Consider the following 27,993-nt stretch of genomic DNA (forward strand, 5'->3'; position numbering starts at 1 on the left):
TGGATCAAAGCAAGTTCGATATAATGCGGTTTCACCTATAATGTGCTAAGATTTTTTTATATCGAGGTAGAGGTGTATATATACATTTTTAGTAGCCCTCAGTTTCAGTAAGTTGTTGTTCATTATTTATTTAGTACCCATTATTTGAATAAGGTGCCTTACAAAGCCCTTAGCTTAGATAGGACACAGTCTAACTTTGACAAGTGCAGTGCAGGCAATTAAAGGTTGAGGCCCAAGGAATGAAAGCAGACAGAATAATAGTTGTTTAGCAAATGGAGGCTATTTTGGAAAAAAGGATTTAAAATAAGATCTGAAGGCAGAGGAGAAGATGCATAGGAAAAGAAAATGTGGAAAAAAATCCTGCAGAATCAAGAGTGGGAGAAATGGATTTGGAGAAATCAATGGCAGAGATGTAGGCAAGGGCAGAAGCTCTAAAATGAAACAAAGAAAGTTGGGTTGTATATTATATCCTTATTGGTTCTTTTATTTTACTACTGAAGAACAAAGCCTGTTCAACCAGTTAATGTTGAAGCCTTTGCTGTTAATGAGTTTTAAGCAGTAGGACACTTCAGAATATGCACAGTTTTTGGTAAATCAGATTTTGGACACTTATTACCTTTTGGCAAATTCAGGTTCAGAATGTATCTGGTCTGAATGTTCTTTCACATTGCATAAAATCAGTAAGTTTGATTTTTTTCTTTAATAAGAAAAATAAATGAAGCTCTTTTAAAATGCAATATAGTTGTAGGCATGTCGGTCCCCACCTTGTCACTTTTAAAAGGCAGGCATTGTATGCTTTTTTGTGTTGTGTAGCTGTGGCATGTGCTTCAGGAGTGTTCTCAAATCATCAGGTATTTGTAGTAACTTATCCACCTGACAGTAGGTAGCAACTGTGAGTTGGAGAGAAAGGGATATGTACACCATGTTATAGCCTCTAACCCATAGATTAGTACATTTTAAGGACAGAAGGGACCATTATGATCAAATAGTCTGACCTCTTGGGATAACACATGCCATAGAACCTCACCTAGTAATTTCTGCATAAAGCTCATAACTTCTGTTTGAGCTTTAGTGTTCGTTATAGAAAGATATTCAGTCTTGATATAAAGACTTCAGGGGATGGAGAATCCACCGCATCCCTACATAAGTTGTTCCTGTGGTTAATTACTCTCAATTTACACCTTACTTCTAGTCTGAATTTGTTTAGCTTCAGCTGTGAACAGTTGGATCTCTTTATGCCTTTTTCTGCTGGATTATAGAGCTGTGTACTATCAGAAATCCCTTCCTCCTGTAGGTACTTGTAAAGTAGGATCAAGATACTCTTAATTTTCTCTTGGGTAAACTAAATAGAATTTCTTAAGTCTCTCACTATAAGAAATATTTTCCAGGTCTTGAATCATTTCTGTAACTCTGTTCTGAACCCTTTCCAATTTTTTAACATCCTTTTTCAGTTGTGGACACCAGAACTGGATGCAGTACTCCAGTAATGGTCTCACTAATGGGATTTAGAGAGATAATACCATCTCTCTGCTCCTACATGATATTTTCCTGTTTATGCATCCGAGGATCCTGTTTGCTCTTTTAGCTGTAGCACCACACTGCGAGCTCCGGTTCAGTTGGTTATCTACCATAACCACTAAATCCTTTTCTGTATTGCTGCATTCCAAGATACTGTCATACTGTTTAAACTTTTTAAATATTGGTCCAACATTAGCTTTTTCCTAGTCCTCTAGAACTTCTCCAGTGTTCCAAGATTTGTTAAAAATCAACATTAATTGTTCAGAGAGCTCCTTGTCAATATTTTTGTAATCTTTGGTGCAGATTATCTGGTCCTGCTGATTTTAAAAATGATTTTTAATAGCTGCTATTTAAAATCCTCCCTAGTTGCTGATGGGCTTGAAAGTATTTCCTTATCACTGAAAGATGTGATTATTTCATTCTACTTCTTTCCATATACAGAATAGAAGTATTTATTGAATACTTAGTTTTACCACCCTTATTTATACCGTTGTTAGGGATTTTGTTTGCTCCTGAAACATTTAAAGAATTCCTCATTGTCCTTAACCCTACTAGCCATTGATTTTTCACTGATGCCTTTAGTTTCATTTATCAATTGATTGTTTGTGAACTGGTAATTTGTACTCATTGCTCTCTGTTTTCTATTTATATCTTAATTGCTAATTTTACTTCCCTTTTTAACCAGGGTGTTTTTTAAATTAAAGAAGTCACCTTATGTGATTTCAGAACTGTAGATATTTTGGGACATCTAAAAAAGCCTTCTTAATGCTCAGTTTTTTCTTTCATTCAGTTTTGTTGATGATTGTTTTCAGCTTTGGGAAACTGGCCTTTTTAAAGTGCAGAGTACATAGGTAATACTAGTCAAGGCTATGGTTATCATTATCTCCCTGCTATAGTCTTTCATATCCTAAAATTGCTACATTTCGTGTGTGTGAGATAAATTAACATCTGATCTTGCAGTTCTATGTGTGTTTAACTTCCTAAAAGTGAATGGAAGTTTTGTCTATGTAAGAACTGCAAATTCAGCTCTGTGAATGTGAAAATAAAATTAGTATTTATTGGATGTAATTTTAAACCAACTCAAATATTGGCCATAGAATAAAACCTTATGAGGATCATATGCTATTTAAAGTGAGAGAACTCTTCCCAATAACGGCATGTTGATGCTATGGTGTTGAAGTTTCAAAGTCTGACTCTTGAGCCGAAAAACAAATACCTTATTGTACTACTACATATATACAAAAGAGCTGAGTAACAGTTTCTATAGGAAGCATCATTTTCAGTTTCCTAACTTGTATGTTTTTAAAGTCTTTGCCATAATATGGCATTATAGTAGTTTTCTGCATTTGATGTTTGTCCAACTCAATATACTAATTAATGCCTTTTCTTAGGAAAAAAACTTGTTTAATATTTTTTCAACATTCCATTTTTTCATTTGGTGAAAAGTGATTTCACCATGTAATTTAAACAACTTTGTCTAGATGTCAGAAAACCAGGAATCTGCAGATATTGATCCTCAAGAGCATTCTTTTACTCGGACCATTGATGAAGAAGCTGAAATGGAGGAGCAGGCAGAGAGAGACAGAGAAGAGGGGCATCCAGAACAAGAAGATGAAGAGGAGGAAAGAGAGCATGAAGTCATGACAGCTGGAAGTAAGTTGACATTAAATGTAGGAATTCAATTTCATGGTTTCTAGAAAGGACTGTACATTTGTTTAACAAAGGACAAATGAAAAATTTAATCTAGAGGCTTTTACTTCAGACATCCAGAATGTCACTGAGTTTATTTTGTAAAATTTTAGTGTATTCGTTGGGTCAAAATATAAGAAATATTCTGCACTTTTTAATAAGTGTGTGTGTATATAGTATACTTTCTATATGTATATGTATGTAGTAACAGACTGATTTTAAATATCTCTTATTCTAAAGTTTGGAATAAAATTTATTGTTGCTAACGTTGAATTGGTTTGGAATTTACTAATGCTGTTGAAAGCCTGCTTAATCAGACCTTTGTAATCACTACTAATGTATGTTTTTCAGTACACTCCATATTTGCACCACCACCTGTAAACTTCATGAACTGTCTAGATAATTGTTAATATTTAAATATGACTTGCAAAGAAAATTGCCAAAATTCCTTCAACTTTGGTAGTTTTTGCTGAATTGCGTCTTGTGCCCAGGCTAAAAAGGATATTCAGCCTGTTAATTAAAATATTGTATTTTTTCCTCCTTTGATGAAGCCACATCTAACCTTATTAGAACCATAGAATACCAGGGTTGGAAGGGACCTCAGGGGGTCATCTAGTCTAACCTCCTGCTCAAAGCAGGACTAATCCCCAGACTGATTTTTGCCCCAGATCCCTAAATGGCCCCCTCAAGGATTGAACTCATAACCCTGGATTTTGCAGGCCAATGCTCCAACCACTGAGCTATCCCTTCCCCCCCCGGAATAGTCAGGTGGCCAGTTTCCATATCAATGTGACATTCCCAATATGCTCTATGCTAGTGACTTATTCCCCTCTCCTCAGAGAGGAGCCTGCCAGGGCTCCCCTGACCAAGGGGTAAGGAGAACCTGCATAGCAAACGGCTTCATTCCTGTTCCAGGACTTAACTTTGCTTGAGAGCGGTGGTCTTGGATAAGACTGTTTTCTAATTTCTGTTTATTTGTAAGGACTGAGAGGCCTGCCAAACATTTGGTAGAAGATTCTTCTCAGTGACCCGAAGCTAACAAAAGCCTAGGCTTGTTTTCCTAGAAACAGGCTGGAGCTATAAAGAGATGCCATTTGCGATCAGACCCCCAGATCCATAGATCCACCAACAGGGTCTTCCAGTTTGCACTGTAGAGGAATATAGAACTAGACTGGGCCCAAGATTTCCCTTAGAAGAACCTACTTGTTTTTGTTTTGCTCCCACAGCACAGGTAGACAGACTAGGATTCTTCTTGGTTTTAAAATAAAAAAGCCCTGTAATTCCTAGACTTCCCATTAAAAGAGCCTTCAAAACATGGAGTTTGGACTATGAAAAGGACCAAGCTTATGGAGGAAAGTGAGACCACAGAGTAGTATTTCCTCTCTGGAGACAAGTCTGAGATTTTGGTCTCAATCCACACAGCTCTAGAGATGTGATTAGGAAAGAATGTGAATAGCCAGTTTATCCCAGATGGTTAGGAGAGATGTTCTGAAAATATTACCAGGTGAAGTAATTCAAAACTTGCTATCTATCTACCTAAATTTCTTTCTTCTGTGGTAAAGGAGTCACAGTCCCTTCTGAAAGGGAGGGGAGGAAGTGGATTCATGTCTTCTGAGGAATTTTGAAGCATCTTCAACAGCCTTGACAGCTTCATGTCCTACCCAAAAAATATTAGCATGGACTGATGTACTCCTGAAGATCAGGAAATGTTATAGTCAGGTGGTCTGTGTCTCTCTACGATAATTCCAGTAGCTGTTTTTGTTTCCGATTTTTTGCTAGAGCTCTGGGTTTCATCTCTCTTACTCAGACACTGTTGTCTTCAATCCTGGAGTGGTGTTATTCAGGCAAAAACTCTACTACTAGCCTCTAAATATTTGGGAGAAAGATTGTTGGAGAACACCGTAGCAAAGCGACCTCTGAGGAGGCAAGTCCAAAAAGAAATTGGCATCTGCCAAATGATGCTGGAACTGGAAATAGAGATATGACTGAAGGGAAAGCCACTTCTCTAGAGGGAAATGAACAGATCAAAAATCAAATGACCTCGAGAAGATTTTACAGGCTACCCCACTGCCAATACCAGTTCTTCTGCATGACTGCATATCCCCCAGGTGCATACTGCTACGCAAATCCCATTGGTTGGTCTGTGGACCTAGATTTGATTGAAAATTGGAAAGTTTATCTTCCTATTGAAAATTTCTTTTCTCCAAGAATTCAAGTACACAGATGTTGACCAACCAGCACTTGTTTTGGTTAGACTGCAATTTGGTGTGCATTGGAATTTGTGGTGTTTTGGATAATTTGAGTGGGATGCATGCTCTGCAGTAAGTTTCACCAGTTTATTGTAAGAATTAGAAATATTTAGTTGGAAGCGTTTTCTCTAATTGTCATGCTCTTCTAAGGGACATGGCTAACCCTGCACTGCCACTGATGGACAGTGTTATAGCCAGAAGCAGGCATGCTTAAAAAGCCAGTTATTACTCTTACTTGGTAGCATTTGTTCCTTATTTCCTGAGCCTAACTTTAATCCCAGGCCATCTTTATACAGTACCATATAAACAGATTTCTCTAGGAGGTTTCAGCGGTTTGTTTATCATAAGCACAATGCATCCAAGGAATAGCATACTGCCAGCGCCTGCTCTGATCATTGTTATATGGGATGTGTTTTCACCTTAAAAAATAAAATGTGAGTTTTTAAATGGCAGTGTACAAGCTTTCCTGTTTATTCTGGCTCTTTGAAGGTATTCAGTGGAGTGAAAGAATTTTGATCATTCCCTTTCTTGCTTCCTCTTAAGTAATTAGATTACAGTGTACTGCTGAAGGAATTGATTAGCAGCATGTCAGATTTTACTATTCCCTTCATTTTAAATTTAACATTGTAAATGCTAGACTAACTAACTAGTCTGTTTTGTTAACTTGTTAATGGATCCTTTTTTTACTGTTAGGAAAAAAATTGTTATATTTTCCATTGTCGATGCCAATGTTTGGCCTAAACTGAAGATGACTATTTTATTATAATTTAGCTTTGCCTAGAAGTTAAGACCTTGTTTTTGTGTTGCATGTTACAGAAATATTTCAATGTTTCCTATCAGCCCGTGAAGTAGCTCGCAGTCGGGATCGAGATAGGATGAACACTGGAAATGGGACTAGAGTTGATGATCAGCCTCCTCAGTCCCAACAGGAACGAAGATTTAGCACAGATCTTCCGGAGGGTCAAGATGTGTACACTGCTGCATGCAACTCTGTGATCCATAGATGTGCCTTGTTGATCTTAGGAGTAAGCCCTGTTATTGAAGAGCTCCAAAAACGAAGGGAGGAAGGACAGTTGCAGCAACCTTCAACTAGTACACCTGAAGGGATTGGACTCATGACTAGGTGGGATTCATTAACTGTTTAAAGTAGTTAATTTTCCTCTAGTTGTTTCCAAAAATATTTGTTAAAATTTAGTAGATAACCCTTGAAGGTAAACTCAGGGTGTGACAACAAAGAAAAAGAATTCAAGGCTTTAGATAAAACAACACTGATGCTTGGGTTTGGAGGGAAAGTGGTGCCTCAATTTTTCATAAAAGAACCCAACATGATATGGGCAACCTAGATATAGTACGATATACTTGAAACACTTTGATTTTTTGAAATTGAGTATAGCTGTGTGGACTCATCATAATGAAATCCAGATAATCTAGGATTTAAAATAATTTGATTTGTTGAAAAATTCATATTCATTAGTTTGACAAGAGTTTTTGTTTTGTTCTTTTGTTTATATTTGTTGTATGTATTAGGATTTTACATATCGTGTTAGCTAAAGATTACACTGCTTATACCCAAAATTTGGGGTTTTAAAAGAAAGTAATAACATAGACAGGCCGTAAAAACCTAATATGAATAGAAATGTTTTTTATGATTTAAAAAAAACCAAACTAAATATTTCCTGGAAAACAAAGAATTTTGTTAGCCAGATGCATGAGAACCAGAAAGGAAGACAACTAGTTTCATTGTCTAAATTGGAGTGAAACAGCATGTGGCATAAACAATATAAATTCTGATAGTCGAGTGTATTTAAAAAAAATTTAATTTTAATAATCTAAGGTATTGCTAGTAACACAGATGTAGTTTTTTTAATCTATCTTGACTTTTTCCTTTTTAATATGTCACACTGATCAGTATAGTTATACTAAAAGCCTCTCAGTGTTTTTAGCTTTTCTTAGACTGTTTCACATTTAAACTGTATTTAAACTGAAATTTTAATAGACATTTATAAAGAAGACTTTTTAATTTCAATTTTTATTCTTTTTGACTGTTTGCTGGGAGTCCAGTCATTAAAACATGGGCAGCTGTGTCTGGTGGTGGTGTCAAAGTGGCTTTCATCTTCAGCATATTGACCTTAAGATTCACTTAATGGGTGGATCTTAAATGAATATAGTGCCTTTCCTTGTCTGTTGCCATGTCCCCTCTGCTAGAAATCTAAGTGTTTCTGCATACTGAACATTATTGCATGTAACACTTACCGAAGAGCTCAGGGAAATTAATCATCTCAGGCTGCTATCACATCTGCTGAACAGTAAGAGTGCTGAGGAACAATAATGTATGCTAATAGAAGGTGTTAGTAAACATTTGCAAGCCCTTTCATGTCTTATTTCTGTCTCCTTTTGGCCTTGAGACAATCCTCGTTAGACTTCTCCCAAATAAAGCTGTGTTGCCAGCTGAATCAATATTTGACTATCAGTGCTTGCTTTTGTGTCTGATATAAACATTAATGGTGATACAGGTAGGTAGTATACACACTTTTTATGTTTATATACAAAGTTTAGTTTCTGAATATTATACCCTGAAATTAATATTTGTAGCAGAGACTTTGTACAACAACTTATGACTGCTAATTTACTTTAGTTTTGTATTCTATAAAGGGCATTTATGAAATAATTTTCTCTTTTATATGCATATGTTTGTGAGGCAGGAGTGAAAGTCTTACTGCAGAGAGTCGTTCAACCCACGCTAGTTCAAACTATAGGCTGATCAAATCAAGGAGTGAATCTGATTTATCTCAACCTGAATCAGATGAAGAGGGTTACTCACTGGTAGGTAAAACTAACTCGATGTTTTATGCAGTTTCAGGCTTACATCTATATTTTTTCAGATATAAAAGATATCTTAAACATGTACCATTTTGCTTAGAAGCATTATGAATTTGCAGTGGATATACAGAGGAGTGGATATACAGTGGATATACAGAGGAGACCACAGCAAACCACCCACATTGCTATTGGGGAAACAAAGGATTGCACAAAAATGAACTTTAAAATGATTATAGGTTAGTTTAGGTTGTTTTTTTGTTGTTCATGAGTAAGGCTACATTTTGGTCATTGGTATTTTTATTAAAAGTCATGGGCAGGTCATGGGCAGTAAACAAAAATTCACAGCCCGTGACCTGTCCGTGACTTTACCTATATACCACTGACTAAAACTTGGAGGTGGTGGTGCTCAGGGGCGCAGCCTGGGAAGAGGGTTGGCAGGGCTAAAGCAGGCTCCCTACCCGGCTCCTGAGCTCCACGTGCTGCCTCTGCTCTGCCCCAGGCCCTGGTTCTGCAGCTCCCATTGGCTGGGAACTGCAGCCAATGGCAGCTGCAAGGGCGATGCCTGCTGACAGAGGCAGCACATGGAGCTAGGCACTGAGGGAGGGGAGCCCCCTCCTTCCCCTCCAGGTAAGCACCGCCTCACACCCCAGTTCTCAGCCCTGAGCCCCCTCACACCCAAACTCCTGCTTTTGGGAGTGGGGGGAGACTGCCCCAGCAGCAGCCCATGCTCCTGGCCTGGAGGCTGCCAGAGTTGCTCAGGTGGCCCCCAGACCTGGCACACCAGCCACTGCAAAAGTCATGGAGATCAGGGAAAGTCACAGAATCCGTGACTTCCGTGACCTCCCTTACAAACACGGAACCTTATTCGTGAGCAATAGTGACATTTACACAGCCAAAGCTATGCACTACAGTTTTTTTCCCCTCAAAGGCTTAGAAATCTTGTTAAATGAAGAATTGGAGTATTCTGAGGAACATGATTTTAGATTTACATGTCTCCCAGACTAGCATGCTCATGTGGATCATGAAGTTTTGTTAAGAGTCTTTCCTTTTTTTTTTTTTTTTTAAGTTATGGCAGTTACAGTAATTAGTTCTTCAGAAATGTGGTATGTTCTCTGTCATGTTATTTAAAACTCAGATTGTTTTAACTAAAATAAAATGCTTTGCTTTGTCTCATTTCACTTAGTACTGAAAAGCTTTAAGAAAGCCTAAATCTTGAGATACCTTTTGTTGTACAATTAGATAGAGAAATGAGGCTTTGTATTCATTCTTTTAAATCTAGAGTGGAAGACGAAATGTTGATTTGGATTTGGCATCCTCACATAGAAAGAGGGGTAAGTTTTTATTAATATATTGGATATTGGTGTAAAGTTGGAGATTTTAAACTTGCTTTCAGTGTTTTTAAAAGTACTTTTAGATTCACATGAAATAACTTGTTTCTGAAGTATCATATATATGATCTTAGCTCATTAGAATGGTTCATGAAAATTGTTCTCTTATTTTAAAAAAATTAGAATTTTTGAAGTCTCTTAAAAATTACTATTGACCATAAATAACCACTCTTTGATCATGTATTTGTGTGGCAAAGATGTCTGATTGGTAAGTTCTAGAACCCACTGTATATATCTTTTCCTAGTGGGATATTTTTTAGGAGCTAGTGAGAGCTGTTTTATTAATTTAGATGCATTATAGAGGATAAAGGTGTTAGCACAACTCAGTTACTGTCCAACGTTAAACAAGGTCTGGGGATTGGATATGTTCTTTGAGTGCTTGCTCATATCGATTCCAAATAGGTGTGCGAAAATCATTCGTTGGAAGATTTTTACCCTAGCAACACTCGGTGGGTCGGCTGGGCGCCCCCTGGAGTGGCGCCGCTATGGCGCCGGATATATAACCCTGCCGACCCAACCGCCCCTCAGTTCCTTCTTACTGCCGTGTCGGTCGTTGGAACTGTGGAGTGCGATTTTACTGACCTCCACCTCCCTAGCTACTCATAGTTCTCTAGTTATTTTTGTGTATATAGCTCAAAGTTAGTGTTCTAGTTAAGAGGGGTTCGGGGATTAGCCCCTTCCCCGCACCTGGTGCTGGGACCTACACCCGGTTCACCGGGTTTCAAACTGTGCTCGGCCTGTCATGAGCCGATGCCGACAGGAGATCCACATGATTCCTGTCTTAAGTGCCTCGAGGAATCTCACCTGGCAGATAAGTGTCGCATTTGCAAGGCTTTTAAGCCGAGAACAAAAAAGGAGTGGGACTTTCAGCTAAAATAGCTCCTCATGGAGGCGGCTCTTACCCCTCCACCTTTGGCACCGAGCGCTGGTCAATCGACGGGCAGAAGCGCTTCCTCGGTACCGGACTGCGCCGGTACTGCCAAGGCCTCTTGGCACCGGCCGTCGCCGGCACCGAAGTCGACTCGGCACCGCTCCCTCTCCCCGAGGTCGAGAAAGCCTAAGACTCCTACTGCTTCCCTGCCACCTGCACCACAGTCAGAGAGCTCGTCTAAGTCGGATCGCCCAGCACCGACACCTGCCGTGGCGCCAACGATGTCGGCACCGTCAATTCTGGTCCCACAAGGGCTGTCGAGTCCGGTGCCTGTCAGCTCCCCGGCGCAAGCCGTGATTGAGCTTACTATTCCATCCACACCGGAGACATTCTCAACGGCGAGGGATCTGATTGCCACGACAGAGTCGACGCTCCCTCAACCCCTGGCACCGGCGGTGCTGGTAATACAGTCTTTCGGTAAGCCTGCCTTGATAAGACCAATCTCTGTCGGCACAGCAGAGCGGTACCGTTCACGATCACGGTCCTGCAGACGTTCTAGGTCCCATAGGTGCTCCCGCTCCCGACGCCGCTCGCAGTCCCGGCACCGTTCTCCTCCTTGGTAGGTCGCACTCGTGACACCATTCAGTATCCTGTTCGCTGGCCCGCTACTGTCGGCACTGCTCCATCTCCCGGCACCGCTCCAGGCACCATGAATCTCGTAGCCGCTCCCGATGTCGAGCCTTGAGATCTCGGTCGACCTCCCGGCACCTCTCCGGTCGCAGGTCCAGATCTCGTTCCCGGTACCGGTATGCCTCCCGGTACTGGTCCCCGATGCCGAGTAGAGCAAAGTCCGCTAGAGACAGAGACTCTGCCCAGGGCTTTTCAGCCCCTCTATGGCCATCCAGACGCGCTTAGTGTCGTCCCACGCAGACAGCTTCTTATGCACAGGACCGCGATTCCGATGTGCCCACCAGAGTCTTCCAAGAGACCCAGGCCCAGGACCAAAGCCCTCATCAGTGGTCTTTCTGGACACCTTGGGCGTACCACCAGGCCCAAGGCGTACCAGTAGTTCCGTCCCGCTCTGTCCCATCAGAGCACCGAGTGCCAGAGGCGACAGTTAGCAGTCCTCCTCTGACTGCTACAAAGGAAACCCTAGTTCACCCATCGGACTCCCAGGTTCCACTGGAGCAGGAGGTCGCCCAAGAACATGAGGCCACACAGGACCCGCTCGTCCCCGGCATCTCCTCTTCCTCTTCTCCAGTTGAGACGGTGGCAGGAACATCCTCCTCAGGCCCTCCTCCAATCAACCTGAGAGCCTATCAGGACCTCCTGAGGAGGGTAGCACTCAATATGAACCTCCAGGTGGAGGAGGTCCCGGAGGTAGAGGACCCGGTAGTGGACATTCTTTCAGCAAATGCCCCCACCAGAGTGGCCTTACTGTTTATTCGGACCATCCAGGCCAATGCCAATACTATATGGCAGTCTCCAGCCTCTATCCCTCCTGCGGCCAGGGGAGTCGAGCTTAAATACATGATGCCCTCTAAAGGGTACAAGTACTTGTATGTCCATCCTCCTCCCTGCTCACTAGTCGTCTAGTCTGTTAATGAGAGAGAACGCCATGACCAACAGGCGCCAGCACCGAAATCGAAGGAGGCAGCCGCGATTTCAGGCGATGGCAACAATCATCCGAGGTCTACAGAATTTCCCGACGACCTTGGCTCGCACTTGTCTCGATCTCCTGGGTCGCATGGCTGCCTGCACTTTTGTGACGAAATACGCCAGGCTCCGCCTCCGTCCTCTCCAAGCTTGGCTCAACTCGGTATATCACCCAGGCAGGGACCCAATAGACACGATAGTCACCATTCCCCCAAGCACCCTAGGCTCCCTAGACTGGTGGCTGACTCCCTCCCTGGTGTGTACAGGGCTGCCGTTCCATCTGCCCCAGCCCTCAATGTCCCTGACGACGGACGCGTCATCTCTTGGCTGGGGTGCTGACCTTGGTCATCTTTGTACTCAAGGCCTCTGGTCACCTCAGGAGCTGGCATTACACATAAATGTCCGAGAACTGAGAGCAGTCCGCCTGGCGTGCCAGGCATTCCAGCAACATTTACAAGGCAGTTGTGTCTCAGTGTTTACTGACAACGCAACGGCCATGTACTACATAAACAAGCAGGGAGGGACACGATCTTCCTCCCTTTGTCAGGAAGGCCATTCAACTCTGGGACTTTTGCATAGCCCACTCGATAGACCTGGTAGCATCCTTTCTCCCAGGGGTTCGGAACACTCTGGCGGATCGACTCAGAAGGTCCTTCCTGTCTCACGAGTGGTCGATCCGCCAGGATGTTATTCATTCTGTTTTCCAGAAGTGAGGATTTGCCCACATAGACCTGTTTGCTTCCCGCGCGAACAGGAAATGCCAGATGTTCTGCTCCTTCCAAGGTCTTTTCCCGGGATTGATCTCGGACGCTTTCCTGATGCCGTGGAAGAGCCAGCTGCTTTATGCCTTCCCACCATTCCCGCTGGTTCACAAGGTCCTGCTAAAACTCTGCAGGGACAGAGCGCGTCTAATCATGATCGCTCCAGTGTGGTCCAGGCAGTGCTGGTACACCACGTTGCTCGACCTGTTGATAGGCAACCCAATTACGCTGCCACTCCACCCAGACCTCATAACTCAGGACCACGGCAGACTTGGCCACCCAGACCTGCAGGCCGTTCACCTCACGGCGTTGCTGCTGCGTAGCTAAACCAGTCAGTTACGTTGCTGTGCATCAGTTCGACAAGTTCTCCTGGGTAACAGGAAACCTTCCACCCAGTCAACGTATCTGGCCAAGTGGAAGCATTTTTCCTGCTGGTGTGAAACGAATAATCTTACTCCCACTGAGGTCCCGATTCCCTCTATTTTGGACTACCTCTGGTCTCTGGAACAGCAGGGCCTAGCAGTATCATCACTGAGGATACACTTGGCAGCCATCTCTACCTTCCACCCAGGGGAAGGCTGCCATTCTGTGTTCTCACACCCTATTGTTTCGAGGTTCCTCAAGGGCTTGGAGCACTTACCCCCAAGTACGTCACGCAGCCCTGACCTGGGACCTCAACCTTTTTTTAACCAGACTTATGTCTCCCCCATTCGAGCCGTTAGCAGCCTGCTCGCTACTCTACCTGTCTTGGAAGACAGCTTTCCTCGTAACCATTACATCGGCCAGGCGAGTCTCCGAGCTCAGGGCTCTTACGGTAGATCCGCCGTACACTGTGTTCCTCAGGGACAAGGTGCAGTTGCGACCACACCCGGCATTCCTCCCTAAGGTGGTTTTGGCATTTCACGTTAACCAGGTCTTCTTCCCAAAGCCACACTCAACGCGACGGGAGCAACAATTGCACTCCCTGGACGTCTGTAGAGCGCTATCTTTTTATATTGAGCAGGCAAAACCCTTTCGTAAAACACCCCAACTCTTTGTCGCGCTAGCAGACCGAATGAAAGGCCTACCTGTTTCCTCTCAGAGGATCTCATCTTGGATGATGGCATGCATCCGCGCTTGTTATGATTTGGCTCATATTTCCCCAAGCCACATCACCGCGCATTCTACCAGAGCTCAGGCTTCATCTGCCGCCTTCCTGGCTCATGTACCTATCCAGGAGATATGTCACGCAGCTACCTGGTCTTCGGTCCACACCTTTGCTTCACATTATGCTCTGGTTCAACAGTCCAGAGATGATGCAACCTTTGGCTCAGCAGTTTTGCATTCTGCAACATCTCACTCCGACCCGACCGCCTAGGTAAGGCTTCGGAATCACCTAATTGGAATCAAGCAAGCACTCGAAGAAGAAAAGATGGTTACTCACCTTTGTAACTGTTGTTCTTCGAGATGTGTTGCTCATATCCATTCCAAACCTGCCCTCCTTCCCTTCTGTCGGAGTAGCCAGCAAGAAGGAACTGAGGGGCGGTTGCGTCGGCAGGGATATGTATCCGGCGCCATAGCGGCTCCACTCCAGGGTGCGCCCAACCGACCCACTGAGTGTTGCTAGGGTAAAAATCTTCCGACGAATGTGCACGCAGCGCGCACACACCTAATTGGAATGGATACGAGCAACACATCTCGAAGAACAACAGTTACAAAGGTGAGTAACCGTCTTTTTTGAACTGTAGTGTGGCCTTGTCTTTCCCTCTTCCACTCATCCACCATCCCACCCAGTGCTTCCCTCCTCACCCACCCCTCCCAGGCTACCTGACGAGTTTTCCCCGTTTGTGTGATGATTTTATAAAGAATGCATGATTTGGATACAATAATGACTTTATTGCCTCTGAAATCGGTGATCGAGGTAGGGATGTAATTTGGCTTACAGGGAAGTAGAGTGAACCAAGAGGGCGGGTTTTCATCAAGAAGAAACAAAGAGAACTGTCACACTGTAGCCTGGCCAGTCATGGAACTGGTTTTCAAAGCTTCTCTGATGTGCAGGGAGCCCAGCTGTGCTCTTCTAATTGCCCTGGTGTCTGGCTGCATGTAATCGGACATCAGACGATTTGCCTCAACCTCCCACCCCGCCATAAACGTCTTCTCCTTACTCTCACAGATATTGTGGAGCACACAGCAAGCAGCAATAACAATGGGAATATTGGTTTCACTGAGGTCTAACCTAGTCAGTAAACTGCACCAGTGAGCTTTTAAATGTCCAAATACACATTCTACCACCATTCTGCACTTGCTCAGCCTATAGTTGAACTGCTCCTTACTGCTGTCCAGGGTGCCTGTGTATGACTTCATGTACCATGGCATTAAGGGGTAGGCTGAGTCCCCAAGGATAACTATAGGCATTTCTACATCCCCAATGGTAATTTTCTGGTCTGGGAAGTAAGTTCCTTCCTGCAGCTGTTCAAACAGACCAGAGTTCCTGAAAATGGGAGGATCATGCACCTTTCCCGGCCATCCCACATTGATGTCCGTGAAATGTCCCTTTTGTGATCCACCAGTGCAGCATCATTGAAAAGTATCCCTTGTGGTTTTACGTACTGGCTGCCAAGGTGGTCCGGTGCCAAGATAGGAATATGCGTTCCATCTATCACCCCACCACAGTTAGGGAATCCCATTGCAGCAACGCCATCCACTATGATCTGCATATTTCCCAGAGTCACTACCCTTGATAGTAGCAGCACAGTAATAGCATTAGCTACTTGGATCACTGCAGCCCCCACAGTAGATTTGCCCACTCCAAATTGATTTCTGACTGACCGGTAGCTGTCTGGCATTGCAAGCTTCCAGAGGGCTATCACCACTTGCTTCTCAGCTGTGAGGGCTGCTCTCGTCTTGGTATTCTGGCACTTCAGGGCATGGGAAAGCAAGTCACAAAGTTCCATGAAAGTGCCCTTACGCATGCAAAAGTTTCGCAGCCACTGGGAATCATCCCAGACCCACAACACTTTGCGGTCCCAGCAGTCTGTGCTTGTTTCCCTGTCCAGAATCAGCATTCCAGGGCATGAACCTGCCCCATTACCACCATAATGTCCAAATTGCCAGGGCCCGTGCTTTGACGGAAGTCTGTATCCATGTCCTCATCACTATCGTGATTGCGCTGTCGTCACCTCCTCGCCTGCTTTTGCAGGTTCTGCACATATTGCAGGATAATGCGCAAGGTGTTTACAATGCTCACAACAGCAGCGGTGAGCTTAGTGGGCTCCATGCTTGCCGTGGTGTGGTGTCTGAAGGAGCGCAGGAAAGCAGAGTTGCAGCAAAATCGATGGATGACAACAGATGCCACAAGAATAGATATTTATACAGAACGGCGAGAAGACCTGCAAGGTGGATTCGTGGTGCCAGGAGAACAGAGTTGCAGCGAAAGCAGTGGAGGACGACGGTTAGTACCGCGCACATTTCCCGAGGAAGAACACACATACCCAGGATCCCATGACAGACAACATGGAGAAATTTGCTATCGAGGCAATAGCTGCAGAGCACAGTTGCAGCGGAAGCGGTGTATGACGACGGTTAGCAGTCCTACTGCACCATCTGCTGACAGCAGCACCTAGGACACAACGGCGGTGGTGTCGGTGAACTGAGCTGAGCGGGCTGCATACTTGCTGTGGTATGGCGTCCGCGCAGAAAAAAGGCGTGAAATGATTGTCTGACGTTGCTTTCACGGAGGGAGGGGAGACTGACGACATGTACCCAAAACCACCCACAGCAATGTTTTTGCCCCATCAGGCGTTGGGAGCTTAACCCAGAATTCCAATGGGTGGTGGAGACTGCGGGAACTGTGGGATAGCTACCCACAGTGCACCACTTCGTAAGTCGATGATAACCACAGTAGTGAGGACATACGCCTCCAACTTATGCACTTAGTGTGGACATACACAATCGACGGTATAAAATTGATTTCTAAAAATCGACTTCTATAAAATCGACCTAATTTCGTAGTGTAGACATACCCTTATAGACTAACAAATTTATTAGGGCAAAATCTTTCGTGGGCTAAAACCCACTTCATCAGATGCATGCAGTGGAATACAGTAGGAAGATATTTACACACACACACACACAGAGAAAAGTGGGTGTTGCCCTACCAACTCTAACAAGACTCATCATTTAAGGTGGGCTATTATCAGCAGGAAGGAAAAAAAAAACTTTTGTAGTGATAATCAGGATGGCCCGTTTCAAACAGTTGACAAGAAGGTGTTAGTAACAGTAGGGGAAAAATTAGCATGGGGAAATAGTTTTTAGTTTTGTGTAAAGACTCATCCACTCCCTGAATTTATTAAAGCCTAAATTAATGGTGTCCAGTTGGCAAATTTATTCCAGTTCTGCCATTTCTCATTGGAGTCTGTTTTTGAAGATTTTTTGTTGAAGGATTACTACTTTTAGGTCTGTAATTGAGTGTCCAGGGAGGTTGAAGTGTTCTCCAACTGGTTTTTTAATGTAATAATTCTTGACGGCTGATTTTTGTCCATTTATTCTTTTGCATAGAGACTGTCTGGTTTGGCCAATGTACATGGCAGAGGGGCAGTGCTGGCACATGATGGCATATATCATATTGGTAGATGTGCAGGTGAACGAGCCCCTGATGATGTGGCTGATGTGATTAGGTCCTATGATGGTGTAGCCAATATGTCCATGTGCACATATGTGCTGTCGCTTGCCAGATTCCACTTGCTCCCTGTCCAAGTATTATACAAATGAACCACACTCCTTCCCCCATTCATGCGGGAGCTCAAATGGTGACCTTGAAGTTGAAAAAGGAGATACTCTTTTCAGTCTCTTTCCCAGCAACAAAGCTGGTCACAGATGCCATAGGGACAGATTGAGGCACCTACCTGAACCACCTTCAGATGCAAGGAACATGGTCTCATAATCATCTGAAGCGCCATATGAACCTCTTGGAACTAAGAGCCATCCGTCTAGCCTGCACTGCTTTCCTACTTGCTCTTTGGAACTCTACTCTGCAGATCCTGATGGACAATGCTTCAGCTATGTACTATGTAAACAAACGAAGTGTTCAATTATCCATTTGTCTGGAAGCAGTGAGTTATGGGAGTAGTTCCATCAGCACAGAGGGAGGCTGCTAGCTCTACACCTTCCAGTAGTCAGCAATGACCTGGTGCACTTACTGAGCAGAAACATAGTAACTAGCCATGTGTGGTCACTGCAGAAATCCATTTAGGCCCAATATTCTGCCAGTGGGGGACCCCCTCCATAGGTCTGTTTGCTAGAGCAGACAATGCCATGCGCTGGGACTTCTGCTCTAGAGGCAGGGTGAGTCCAAACTCCCTTCCAGATGTCTTTTCTTCGATAGGTGGGAAGGCATATAGGAGTCCTTGAGACTATCTCCCTGATTCCCTGTGATAATATCCAACATCAGATGAGACAAATTTACAGTCATTTAAGATAGCTGCCTACTGGCCAAGTCAGTTTATCTGTTGCATTTCCTGCAGATGTCCAGACCACCACCTATATACCTTCCCATCTGCCAGACATAATATCATAAAACCAGGGTCAAATACTGCATTGAGATCCATAATCTTTACAGATGATAGCCTGGATGTTGGCTGGATGAATAGGATTGAAAGCGACTGCTTCTAACAGGTTCAGGAGATTTCTTTTACTAAGCTGGAAACCTTCTGCCAGGTAAACTTACTCCTCCGAGTGGAAAAGATTTCTATGTGGGCAGCCCAAAACAATATGAATGCAGTAGAGGCCTCAATGCCAAAGGTTCTGGACTAGATGCTGCTCCTGAAGTAGGCAGGACTAGCATTTAGCTGTTTTAGGAAATGTTTACACTGCAGCTGGGAGGTTTGATTCGCAGCACAGATGGACAGACTCACGCTAGCTCACGTTGAGCTAGCTTGCTAAAAATGGTAGTGTGGATGTTGTGGCCTCTGCTGGCTGTTTGAGCCAGCTGCTCGAGTTTGGACTCACAGGGTTGTGTGGACCTTGTGTTTAGTGGGCTTTGACATGGGCGGTAGGCCCAACTGCTGCACACCTCAATGTCCACATAGCTGTATTTATCATGCTAGCTCAAGCTTAGCTAGCACAAGTCTGTCTACCCATGTTGGAATCACACTTGCCAGCTGCATTCTAGACATACCCTCAAAGTCCACCTGGCAGCAATATTGGTGGCTGTGTTCCAAAACGATCACATTTAATCTTCTGACAACCTTGGGGTTGAGATTTCTCAAAGGCCTTCTTCAGATCTGCCCTCCAAGTAGAGACCTAACTTTCGGATGGGACCTCGACATCTTCTTACAGATCATGGAACCTCCTTTCAGAACATTATCAGATGCTCGATATACCATCTTACCACCAAGATAACTCAACACATCAGTGTTGAGAGTCAGTAAGCTCCTGGCTCTTACGTCTGTATACATCCTTCCAAAGGCAAAAGATGTTGATGAAATAACACACTAAGTTCTTCCCTAAAGTGGTTTCAGAATTCCACCGGAATCAGTCTGTCGTCTTACTAGTTTTCTTCCTGAAGTTGCACTCTTTGTGAGGAGAAAAGAAGCCTAATTATCTGGATATTTCCAGGGCCTTGCTCTGTTACCTCAACAGTACCAATCATTTAGGCTGTCTCCCTTTGTGGTCAGACCCAGCACGTCAAAGGCCAAGCTATTTCATACCACAGAATCTTGAAATGAATCGCATGGCATATTTCCACCTGCTGTCAATTGGCTGGCAAGCTTCTCTCTCCAAACATCAAGGCTTGCTCCACCATGGCACAAGCAACATCCTCAGCCTACTTCAGAAATGTGCCAATCTCTTAAATCTGTAAGGCAGCCACGTGGAGCAACACAGTGGCTCTTGTTAACATTAGGCACTTGACATGTCTGCTATGGCAGGTGCCAAGTTTGCAGAGCAGTACTTCAGTCTCTGACTGATGCAGCTGACATTGCTTACTCCCGCCACCCAGAGAGGATGCTGCTCTCTAGTCACATATAAGAACATAAGAGTGAGCATATTGGGTCAGACCAAAGGTCCATCCAGCCCAGTATCCTGTCTGCCGACAGTGACCAATGCCAGGTGCCTCAGAGGGAGTGAACCTAACAGGTAATGACCAAGTGATCTCTCTCCTGCCATCCATCTCCACTCTCTGACAGAGGCTAGGGACACCATTCCTTACCCATCCTGGCTAATAGCCATTCACGGACTTAGCCTCCATGAATTTATCTAGTTCTCTTTTAAACCTTGTTATAGTCCTAGCCTTCACAACCTCCTCAGGCAAGGAGTTCCACAGGTTGACTGTGCGCTATGTGAAGAACTTCCTTTTATTTGTTTTAAACCTGCTGTCCATTAATTTCATTTGGTGGCCCCTAATTCTTATATTATGGGAACAAGTAAATAACTTTTCCTTATTCACTTTCTCCACACCACTCATTATTTTATATATCTCTGTCATATCCCCCCTTAGTCGCCACTTTTTCCAAACTGAAAAATCCTAGTCTCTTTAATCTCTCCTCATGTGGAACCCGTTTCAAACCCCAAATCATTTTAGTTGCCCTTCTCTGAACGTTTTCTAATGCTAGTTTTTTTTTTTTTTTTTTTTTTTTTTTTTTTTTTTTTTGAGATGAGACCACATCCGTACACAGTATTCAAGATGTGGGTGCACCATGGATTTATATAAGGGCAATAAAATATTCTCCGTCTTATTCTCTGTCCCTTTTTTTAATGATTCCTAACATTCTGTTTGCTTTTTTGACTGCTGCTTCACACTGCGTGGATGTCTTCAGAGAACTATCCACGACGACTCCATGTTCTCTTTCCTGATTAGTTGTAGCTAAATTAGCCCCCACCATATTGTATGTATAGTTGGGGTTATTTTTTCCAATGTGCATTACTTTACATTTATCCACATTAGATTTCATTTGCCATTTTGTTGCCCAATCACTTAGTTTTGTGCGATCTTTTTGAAGTTCTTCACAGTCTGCTTTGGTCTTAACTATCTTGAGCAGTTTAGTATAATCTGTAAACTTTGCCACCTCACTGTTTAGCCCTTTCTTCAGATCATTTATGAATACGTTGAATAGGATTGGCCTAGGACTGACCTTTGAGGAACACCACTAGTTATTCGTCTCCATTCTGAAAATTTACTATTTATTCCTACCCTTTGTTCTCTGTCTTTTAACCAGTTTTCAGTTCATGAAAGGACCTTCCCTCTTATCCCATGACAACTTAATTTACGTAAGAGCCTTTGGTGAGGCTTTCTGGAAATCTAAGTACACTATGTCCACTGGATCCCCCTTGTCCACATGTTTGTTGACCCCTTCCGAGAACTCTAATAGATTAGTAAGACATGATTCCCCTTTACAGAAACCATGTTGACTTTTGCCCAACAATTTGTTCTTCTCTGTGTCTGACAATTTTATTCTTCACTATTGTTTCAACTAATTTGCTCGGTACTGAGGTTAGACTTACCAGTCTGTAATTGCTGGGATCACCTCTGGAGCCTATATAGTGGGATCCACAGACACATTTGTGAAGAACAGTTACTTACCTTACACTAACTGGTTCTTCAAGGTGATTTCCATGTGGATTTCATGACGCATCCTGTGTCTCTGCTTTTTAGAGTCCTCTGTAGCAAAGACTGTGGATTGCAAGGGAAGTGAGGTAGGTGGTGGCTGTCCCGCCCTTTATCCCTTTGCACAAGGAGACACATGCATGGTCCCAACAGATACTGATAGCCAAAAAGTCCAGCCTTGTGTGCATGAGTTGCATGTGCACCTATAGTGGGGATCCACACTTGCTGCAACATCTTGAACAACTACAGTTACTGTAGGGCAATTAACTATTTTTTTTTCTCCTCATTGCAGCTCAAGGCAATCAATTATTGTGATTTGTTTAAGGTCTTGGATTTGTTTATTTTGTAGGGAAGAATATTGTTGATTTAGGGGATTGATAATGGAGCTTTAACCTACTTACTGGTTTGAATGATGAGTTGGTGCACAGAGATGTTAATCTTCTGTATGGGAAGGAAAAAGGGCAAATGGAACCATGCAGTACCATAGGAAGTATTTTCTGTTCCTTTTGGTTACATTCTGTTGTTTTTATTTGAAGAGAAAAAAACGTTTCATCATGTAGCCCCCTTTGGGGGATGAGAGTTGCTGGTAGTATCTCACTTTGAATTTTGCCAGCCCCTTCAAAACAGAGATATATGCCTCCATCCTAAACATCTGTCTAAACTGGAAAAAAAATAAGTCTGGTAAATAATGTTAACTGGGAATTAAGTTTTCTGGAAGAGGTTCCCAGTTGTTACAGTTGTATAGAAACTGTTTCCTATAGGTTATATCTTGGAAGAAGGTGGAGGGCATTGGGATTTAGTAGGAAAACTTCCCTAAAGCAAATTTCCTCAATAAATAGATGTAATTTTTTTCTTAAAGCACTTTCTAGCATAGTAACTGTATCACTTTGCTGTATAGAGTTAATTATGTGCAACCATAAGGAGAACAGAATTAAAGTTTATCTTGCTGCTTTACAAAGGCATTTCCCTGAATAGATACGGAGCTGCTTGCATCCTTAGTCTTTGTCCTTTTCAGTCAGCTCTGGTTTTGTCTTGTTGTTTTTCAAATAAATACAATTTCAATCTGTAACAATTTTGCTCTTAATTAAATATTATCATAATAAGTCATTCCAAATATTTTACTCTTGAAAAAAAAATTGCCTCTCTGAACTGAGCTTTTTGTGTGTGTCTCCACCCGTCCATCTGTCCAATGAAAATGTGCCCAGCAGTCCTGTCCACATGGATTGCTTCTTCCTACACGCAGAGATGAAGGTAATGCAGAGGTGTCAAAGATTATGCGAAGCCATCTGTAACACCTTCCTCATGTGCAGTTTGTCTCAAAAGTTATGCTTTCATGCCAAGAGAGCAGCAAGCTCTTGAGAGAGTTATATCTCTTCAGAAATAGTATAGGTCAGATAGTTTTGTTAAATTGTGAGTTACTGAACTGAACTCTTTCCCTGCCCAATTCCTGTTTCCCATGAGCTTAACGCTCACTACTCGACATGGTCAGACTTAGTGTGTGAGCACCACCAGCAATATAGTTAGTGGGCAGTGCAAGAGTTGCTAAAAAGGAGTTTGTAAAAGCAGCAAAGAATCCTGTGGCACCTTATGGACTAACAGACGTTTTGGAGCATGAGCTTTCGTGGGTGAATACCCACTTCGTCAGATGCATGTAGTGGAAATTTCCAGGGGCAGGTATATATAAGCAAGCAAGCTAGAGATAACGAGGTTAGTTCAATCAGGGAGGATGAGGTCCTGTTCTAGCAGTTGAGCTGTGAAAACCAAGGGAGGAGAAACTGGTTTTGTAGTTGCCGATGAACTGAAGCTCAACAGTTTCTCTTTGAAGTCTGGTCCTGAAGTTTTTTTGCTGCAGGATGGCCACCTTAAGTGTGGCCAGGGAGGTTGAACTGTTCTCCTACAGGTTTTTGTATATTGCCATTCCTAATATCTGATTTGCGTCCATTTATCCTTTTCCGTAGAGACTGTCCAGTTTGGCCGATGTACATAGCAGAGGGGCATTGCTGGCATATGATGGCGTATATTTCATTGGTGGACGTGGGCACTGCTGGCATATGATGGCTTATATTACATTGGTGGACGTGCAGGTGAATGAATTGGTGATGGTGTGGCTGATCTGGTTAGGTCCTGTGATGCTGTCGCTGATACAGATATGTGGGCAGAGTTGGCATCGAGGTTTGTTGCATGGATTGGTTCCTGAGCTAGAGTTACTATGGTGCGGTGTGCATTTACTGGTGAGAATATGTTTCAGGTTGTCTGTGGGGAGAAACTGCTGAGCTTCAGTTCATCTGCAAATTTGACACCATCAGCTCAGGATTAAACAGAGACTGTGAATGGCTTGCCAACTACAAAACCAGTTTCTCCTCCCTTGGTTTTCACACCTCAACTGCTAGAACAGAACCTCATCCTCCCTGATTGAACTAATCTTGTTATCTCTAGCTTGCTTGCTTATAAATACCTGCCCCTGGAAATTTCCACTACGTGCATCTGACGAAGTGGGTATTCACCCATGAAAGCTCATGCTCCAAAATGTCTGTTAGTCTATAAGGCGCCGCAGGATTCTTTGCTGCTTTTAAGGATCCAGACTAACATGGCTGCCCCTCTGATACTTGATACCATGCAAGGCACTGCATTTAGCCATATGGAGTGGAAATCCATCAACCTGATGAAGAAACTTGCACAAATACAGACAGATATCATCTTCCTTTCTGAATGCAAACGGATGGACATCATACCAAATGGACTAAAGGTAAAAAATCCAGTGCTATCTACATACTACACAGACCACAGTGAGAGATTATGCCATACTCTATCAAAGAAACTGAGGAACCACCTGATCAGCATCTTATACAGCAAACAGGAAAACATCAAAAAAGAGCTCTCCAACCTGGAGACTCTCATTAATAACCAAACTTCCATACAAACGGACTTCACTAAAATAAGACAGGAGATCTACATTACTCACTTCACCTCTCTACAAAGAAAAAAGGACTGTAAGCTGTCTAAACTCCTACCTGCCACATGGGGCCACAACCATGGTACCCCTAACCCACCCAGCAATATTGTCAATCTATCCAACTACACACTCAACCCAGAAGAAAAGTCTGTCCTATCTCGGGGACTCTCTTTCTGACCTGCCACCCCCACCAACATGATACAGTTCTGCGGAGATCTGGAAGCCTACTTTCGCCGTCTCCGACTCAAAGAATACTTTCAGGATAACACTGAACAGCGCACTGATACACAGGTACCCTCCCACCAACAGCACAAGAAGAAGAACTCCACATGGACTCCTTCTGAGGGTCGAAATGACAGTCTGGACCTATACATTGAATGCTTTCGCCGACGTGCACAGGCAGAAATTGTGGAAAAACAACATCGCTTGCCTCGTAACCTAAGTCGTGCAGAATGCAATGCCATCCACAGCCTCAGAAACCACCCTGACATTATCATCAAAGAGGCTGATAAAGGAGGTGCTCTTGTCATCATGAACAGGTCTGACTACCAAAAGGAGGCCGCCAGACAACTCTCCAATACCAGATTCTACAGGCCACTTCCCTCAGTTCCCACTAAGGAATACACTAAGAAACTGCACCATCTACTCAGGACACTCCCTACCCTAACACCGGAACAAATCAACATACTCTAAGAGCCCCGACCAGGGTTATTCTATCTACTACCCAAGATCCGCAAACCCGGAAATCCTGGACTCCCCATCATCTCGGGCATTGGCACTCTCACTGAAGGACTGTCTGGATATGTGGACTCTCTACTCAGACCCTATGCCACCAGCACTCCCAGCTGTCTCTATGACACCACTGATTTCCTGAGAAAACTACAATGCATTGGTGACCTTCCAGAAAACACCATCCTAGCCACCATGGATGTAGAGGCTCTCTACACAAACATCCCACACACAGATGGAATACAGGCTGTCAGGAACAGTATCCCTAATGATGCCACAGCACAACTGGCTGCTGAGCTCTGTGCCTTTATCCTCACACACAACTATTTCAAATTTAATGACAATATATATCTCCAGATCAGTGGCACCGCTATGGGCACCCGCATGGCCCCCCAATATGCCAATATTTTTATGGCCGACCTGGAACAACGCTTCCTCAGCTCTCGTCCACTCACGCCCCTTCTCTACCTACGCTACATTGATGACATCTTCATCATCTGGACCCATGGGAAGGAGACTCTGGAAAAATTCCACCACGATTTCAACAGCTTCCACCCCACCATGAACCTCAGCCTGGACCAATCTACATGGGAGGTCCACTTCCTAGACACCACGGTGCAAATAAGTGATGGTCACATTAACACCACCATATACCGAAAACCTACCGACCGCTATGTCTTCCTTCATGCCTCCAGCTTCCATCCCGGGCACATCACACGATACATTGTCTACAGCCAAGCACTGAGGTACAACCGCATCTGCTCTAACCCCTCAGACAGAGACCAACACCTACAAAATCTCCACCAAGCATTCTCAAAACTACAATACCCGCACTAGGAAATAAGGAAACAGATCAACAGAGCCAGACGTGTACCCAGAAGCCTCCTACTGCAAGACAAACCCAAGAGAGAAACCAACAGGACTCCACTGGCCATCACATACAGTCCCCAGCTAAAACCCCTCCAACGCATCATCAGGGATCTACAACCCGTCCTGGACAATGATCCCACGCTTTCACAGGCCTTGGGTGGCAGGCCAGTCCTCGCCCACAGACAACCTGCCAACCTGAAACATATTCTCACCAGTAACTGCACACCGCACCATAGTAACTCTAGCTCAGGAACCAATCCATGCAACAAACCTCGATGCCAACTCTGCCCACATATCTACACCAGCGACACCATCACAAGACCTAACCAGATCAGCCACACCATCACCGGTTCATTCACCTGCACGTCCACCAATGTAATATATGGCATCATATGCCAGCAATGCCCCTCTGCTATGTACATCGGCCAAACTGGACAGTCGCTACGGAAAAGGATAAATGGACACAAATCAGATATTAGGAATGGCAATATACAAAAACCTGTAGGAGAACAGTTCAATCTCCCTGGCCACACTATAGCAGACCTTAAGGTGGCCATCCTGCAGCAAAAAAACTTCAGGACCAGACTTCAAAGAGAAACTGCTGAGCTTCAGTTCATCTGCAAATTTGACACCGTCAGCTCAGGATTAAACAAAGACTGTGAATGGCTTGCCAACTACAAGACCAGTTTCTCCTCCCTTGGTTTTCACACCTCAACTGCTAGAACAGGGCCTCATCCTCCCTCATTTGAACTAACCTCGTTATCTCTAGCTTGCCTGCATATATATACCTGCCCCTGGAAATTTCCACTACATGCATCTGACGAAGTGGGTATTCACCCACGAAAGCTCATGCTCCAAAACATCTGTTAGTCTATAAGGTGCCACAGGATTCTTTGCTGCTTTTACAGATCCAGACTAACACAGCTACCCCTCTGATACTATAAAAAGGAGTTTGCCCTGCTTGGTGGTTCTGCAGGCAGGTATGGAAGGAAAGCTTTGCTTTTTCACCTGCATGAACCTCAAGTTCTTATTCGATCCAAAAATGCAAGCAGGGACTGAATGGCTAATTCTCCATTCCCTGTTTCTTCAGATGCTCCACCTGAGCAGTAGCATGACAAGAAGTCCCCTTCTTCTGCCCTTGGATCCTTTGAAGCGCTTAGACCCACCCATTACTCAATCAGATTCTAGAAAGCTGCCATCAGCTTCCACCCCAGCAAGGTAGAAATCCCTCCAAAAATCTTCCGTGAAATGTTTTTAGCCACTGGAGATGGAGAGGAGAGATTAGTATCTTCCCTGGGCGCCTCTCAGCCTTCTCTCCTCTCCTCTCCTCTCCTCTCCTCTCTTCTGTCTATTATTGATTCATCATCTTCAGTCTTGCCAGACCAGAGAGAGCCCCCAGCACTGATGTAGCTCAGTAGGCAGCATCCTGTCTGCATTCTTTGTTCATATCCGTCGGATCTTTTTCCCAGTTCCTTTAGGGCAGGAAAAAGTGAGTATTAATGCATCTAAATGGTGGTTTGTGCAAATAAAACCCCAGATTCTGCATGTACATTTGTGGTAAATACACACACATTTAGACATGCAATTACACATACAATTTTGTGGGCAAACAAAACCACGAGTGTGTCTGTCTCAATCTGTTATGAGTTGGTATGTTGCACAAATGTCTGTGATGAGATGGTATATTGCTCATATGTTCTTTAGTACAGTTTCTTAAATTTCTAGTAACTTGAATTATAACCAGCAGGATACAGTCGTGCAGATACTTTAAATCTAAATTATCTGCTGTTGCAGTAATAGAAATATTTTTCAGTACCTGTAGTAGTCAGTGTAATTCTGAATTTTTGAATTAAATGATTGTTTCTTAAGTATGGAATATAAATATATATAAGCACATGGATATAAATG

General features: G+C 43.6%; 1 protein-coding gene across 10 annotated transcripts in view; it reads left to right on the top strand.

Moving 5' to 3' along the window:
- The window catches only part of HERC1 (HECT and RLD domain containing E3 ubiquitin protein ligase family member 1), a 234,589-nt gene that overhangs the window by 103,723 nt on the left and 102,873 nt on the right, over window positions 1-27,993 (top strand). For 9 of the 10 annotated variants that reach the window (XM_050966953.1, XM_050966944.1, XM_050966945.1 and 6 more), the window contains exons 22-25: window positions 3,000-3,171; window positions 6,273-6,579; window positions 8,159-8,279; window positions 9,556-9,607. In XM_050966953.1, coding sequence (XP_050822910.1) covers window positions 3,000-3,171; window positions 6,273-6,579; window positions 8,159-8,279; window positions 9,556-9,607 — 652 coding nt within the window. The remainder of the gene's footprint in view (window positions 1-2,999; window positions 3,172-6,272; window positions 6,580-8,158; window positions 8,280-9,555; window positions 9,608-27,993) is intronic. The other variant, XM_050966949.1, reaches the window with a different exon arrangement.

Source organism: Gopherus flavomarginatus, chromosome 9, assembly GCF_025201925.1.
Source record: "Gopherus flavomarginatus isolate rGopFla2 chromosome 9, rGopFla2.mat.asm, whole genome shotgun sequence".
NCBI lineage: Eukaryota > Metazoa > Chordata > Testudines > Testudinidae > Gopherus > Gopherus flavomarginatus.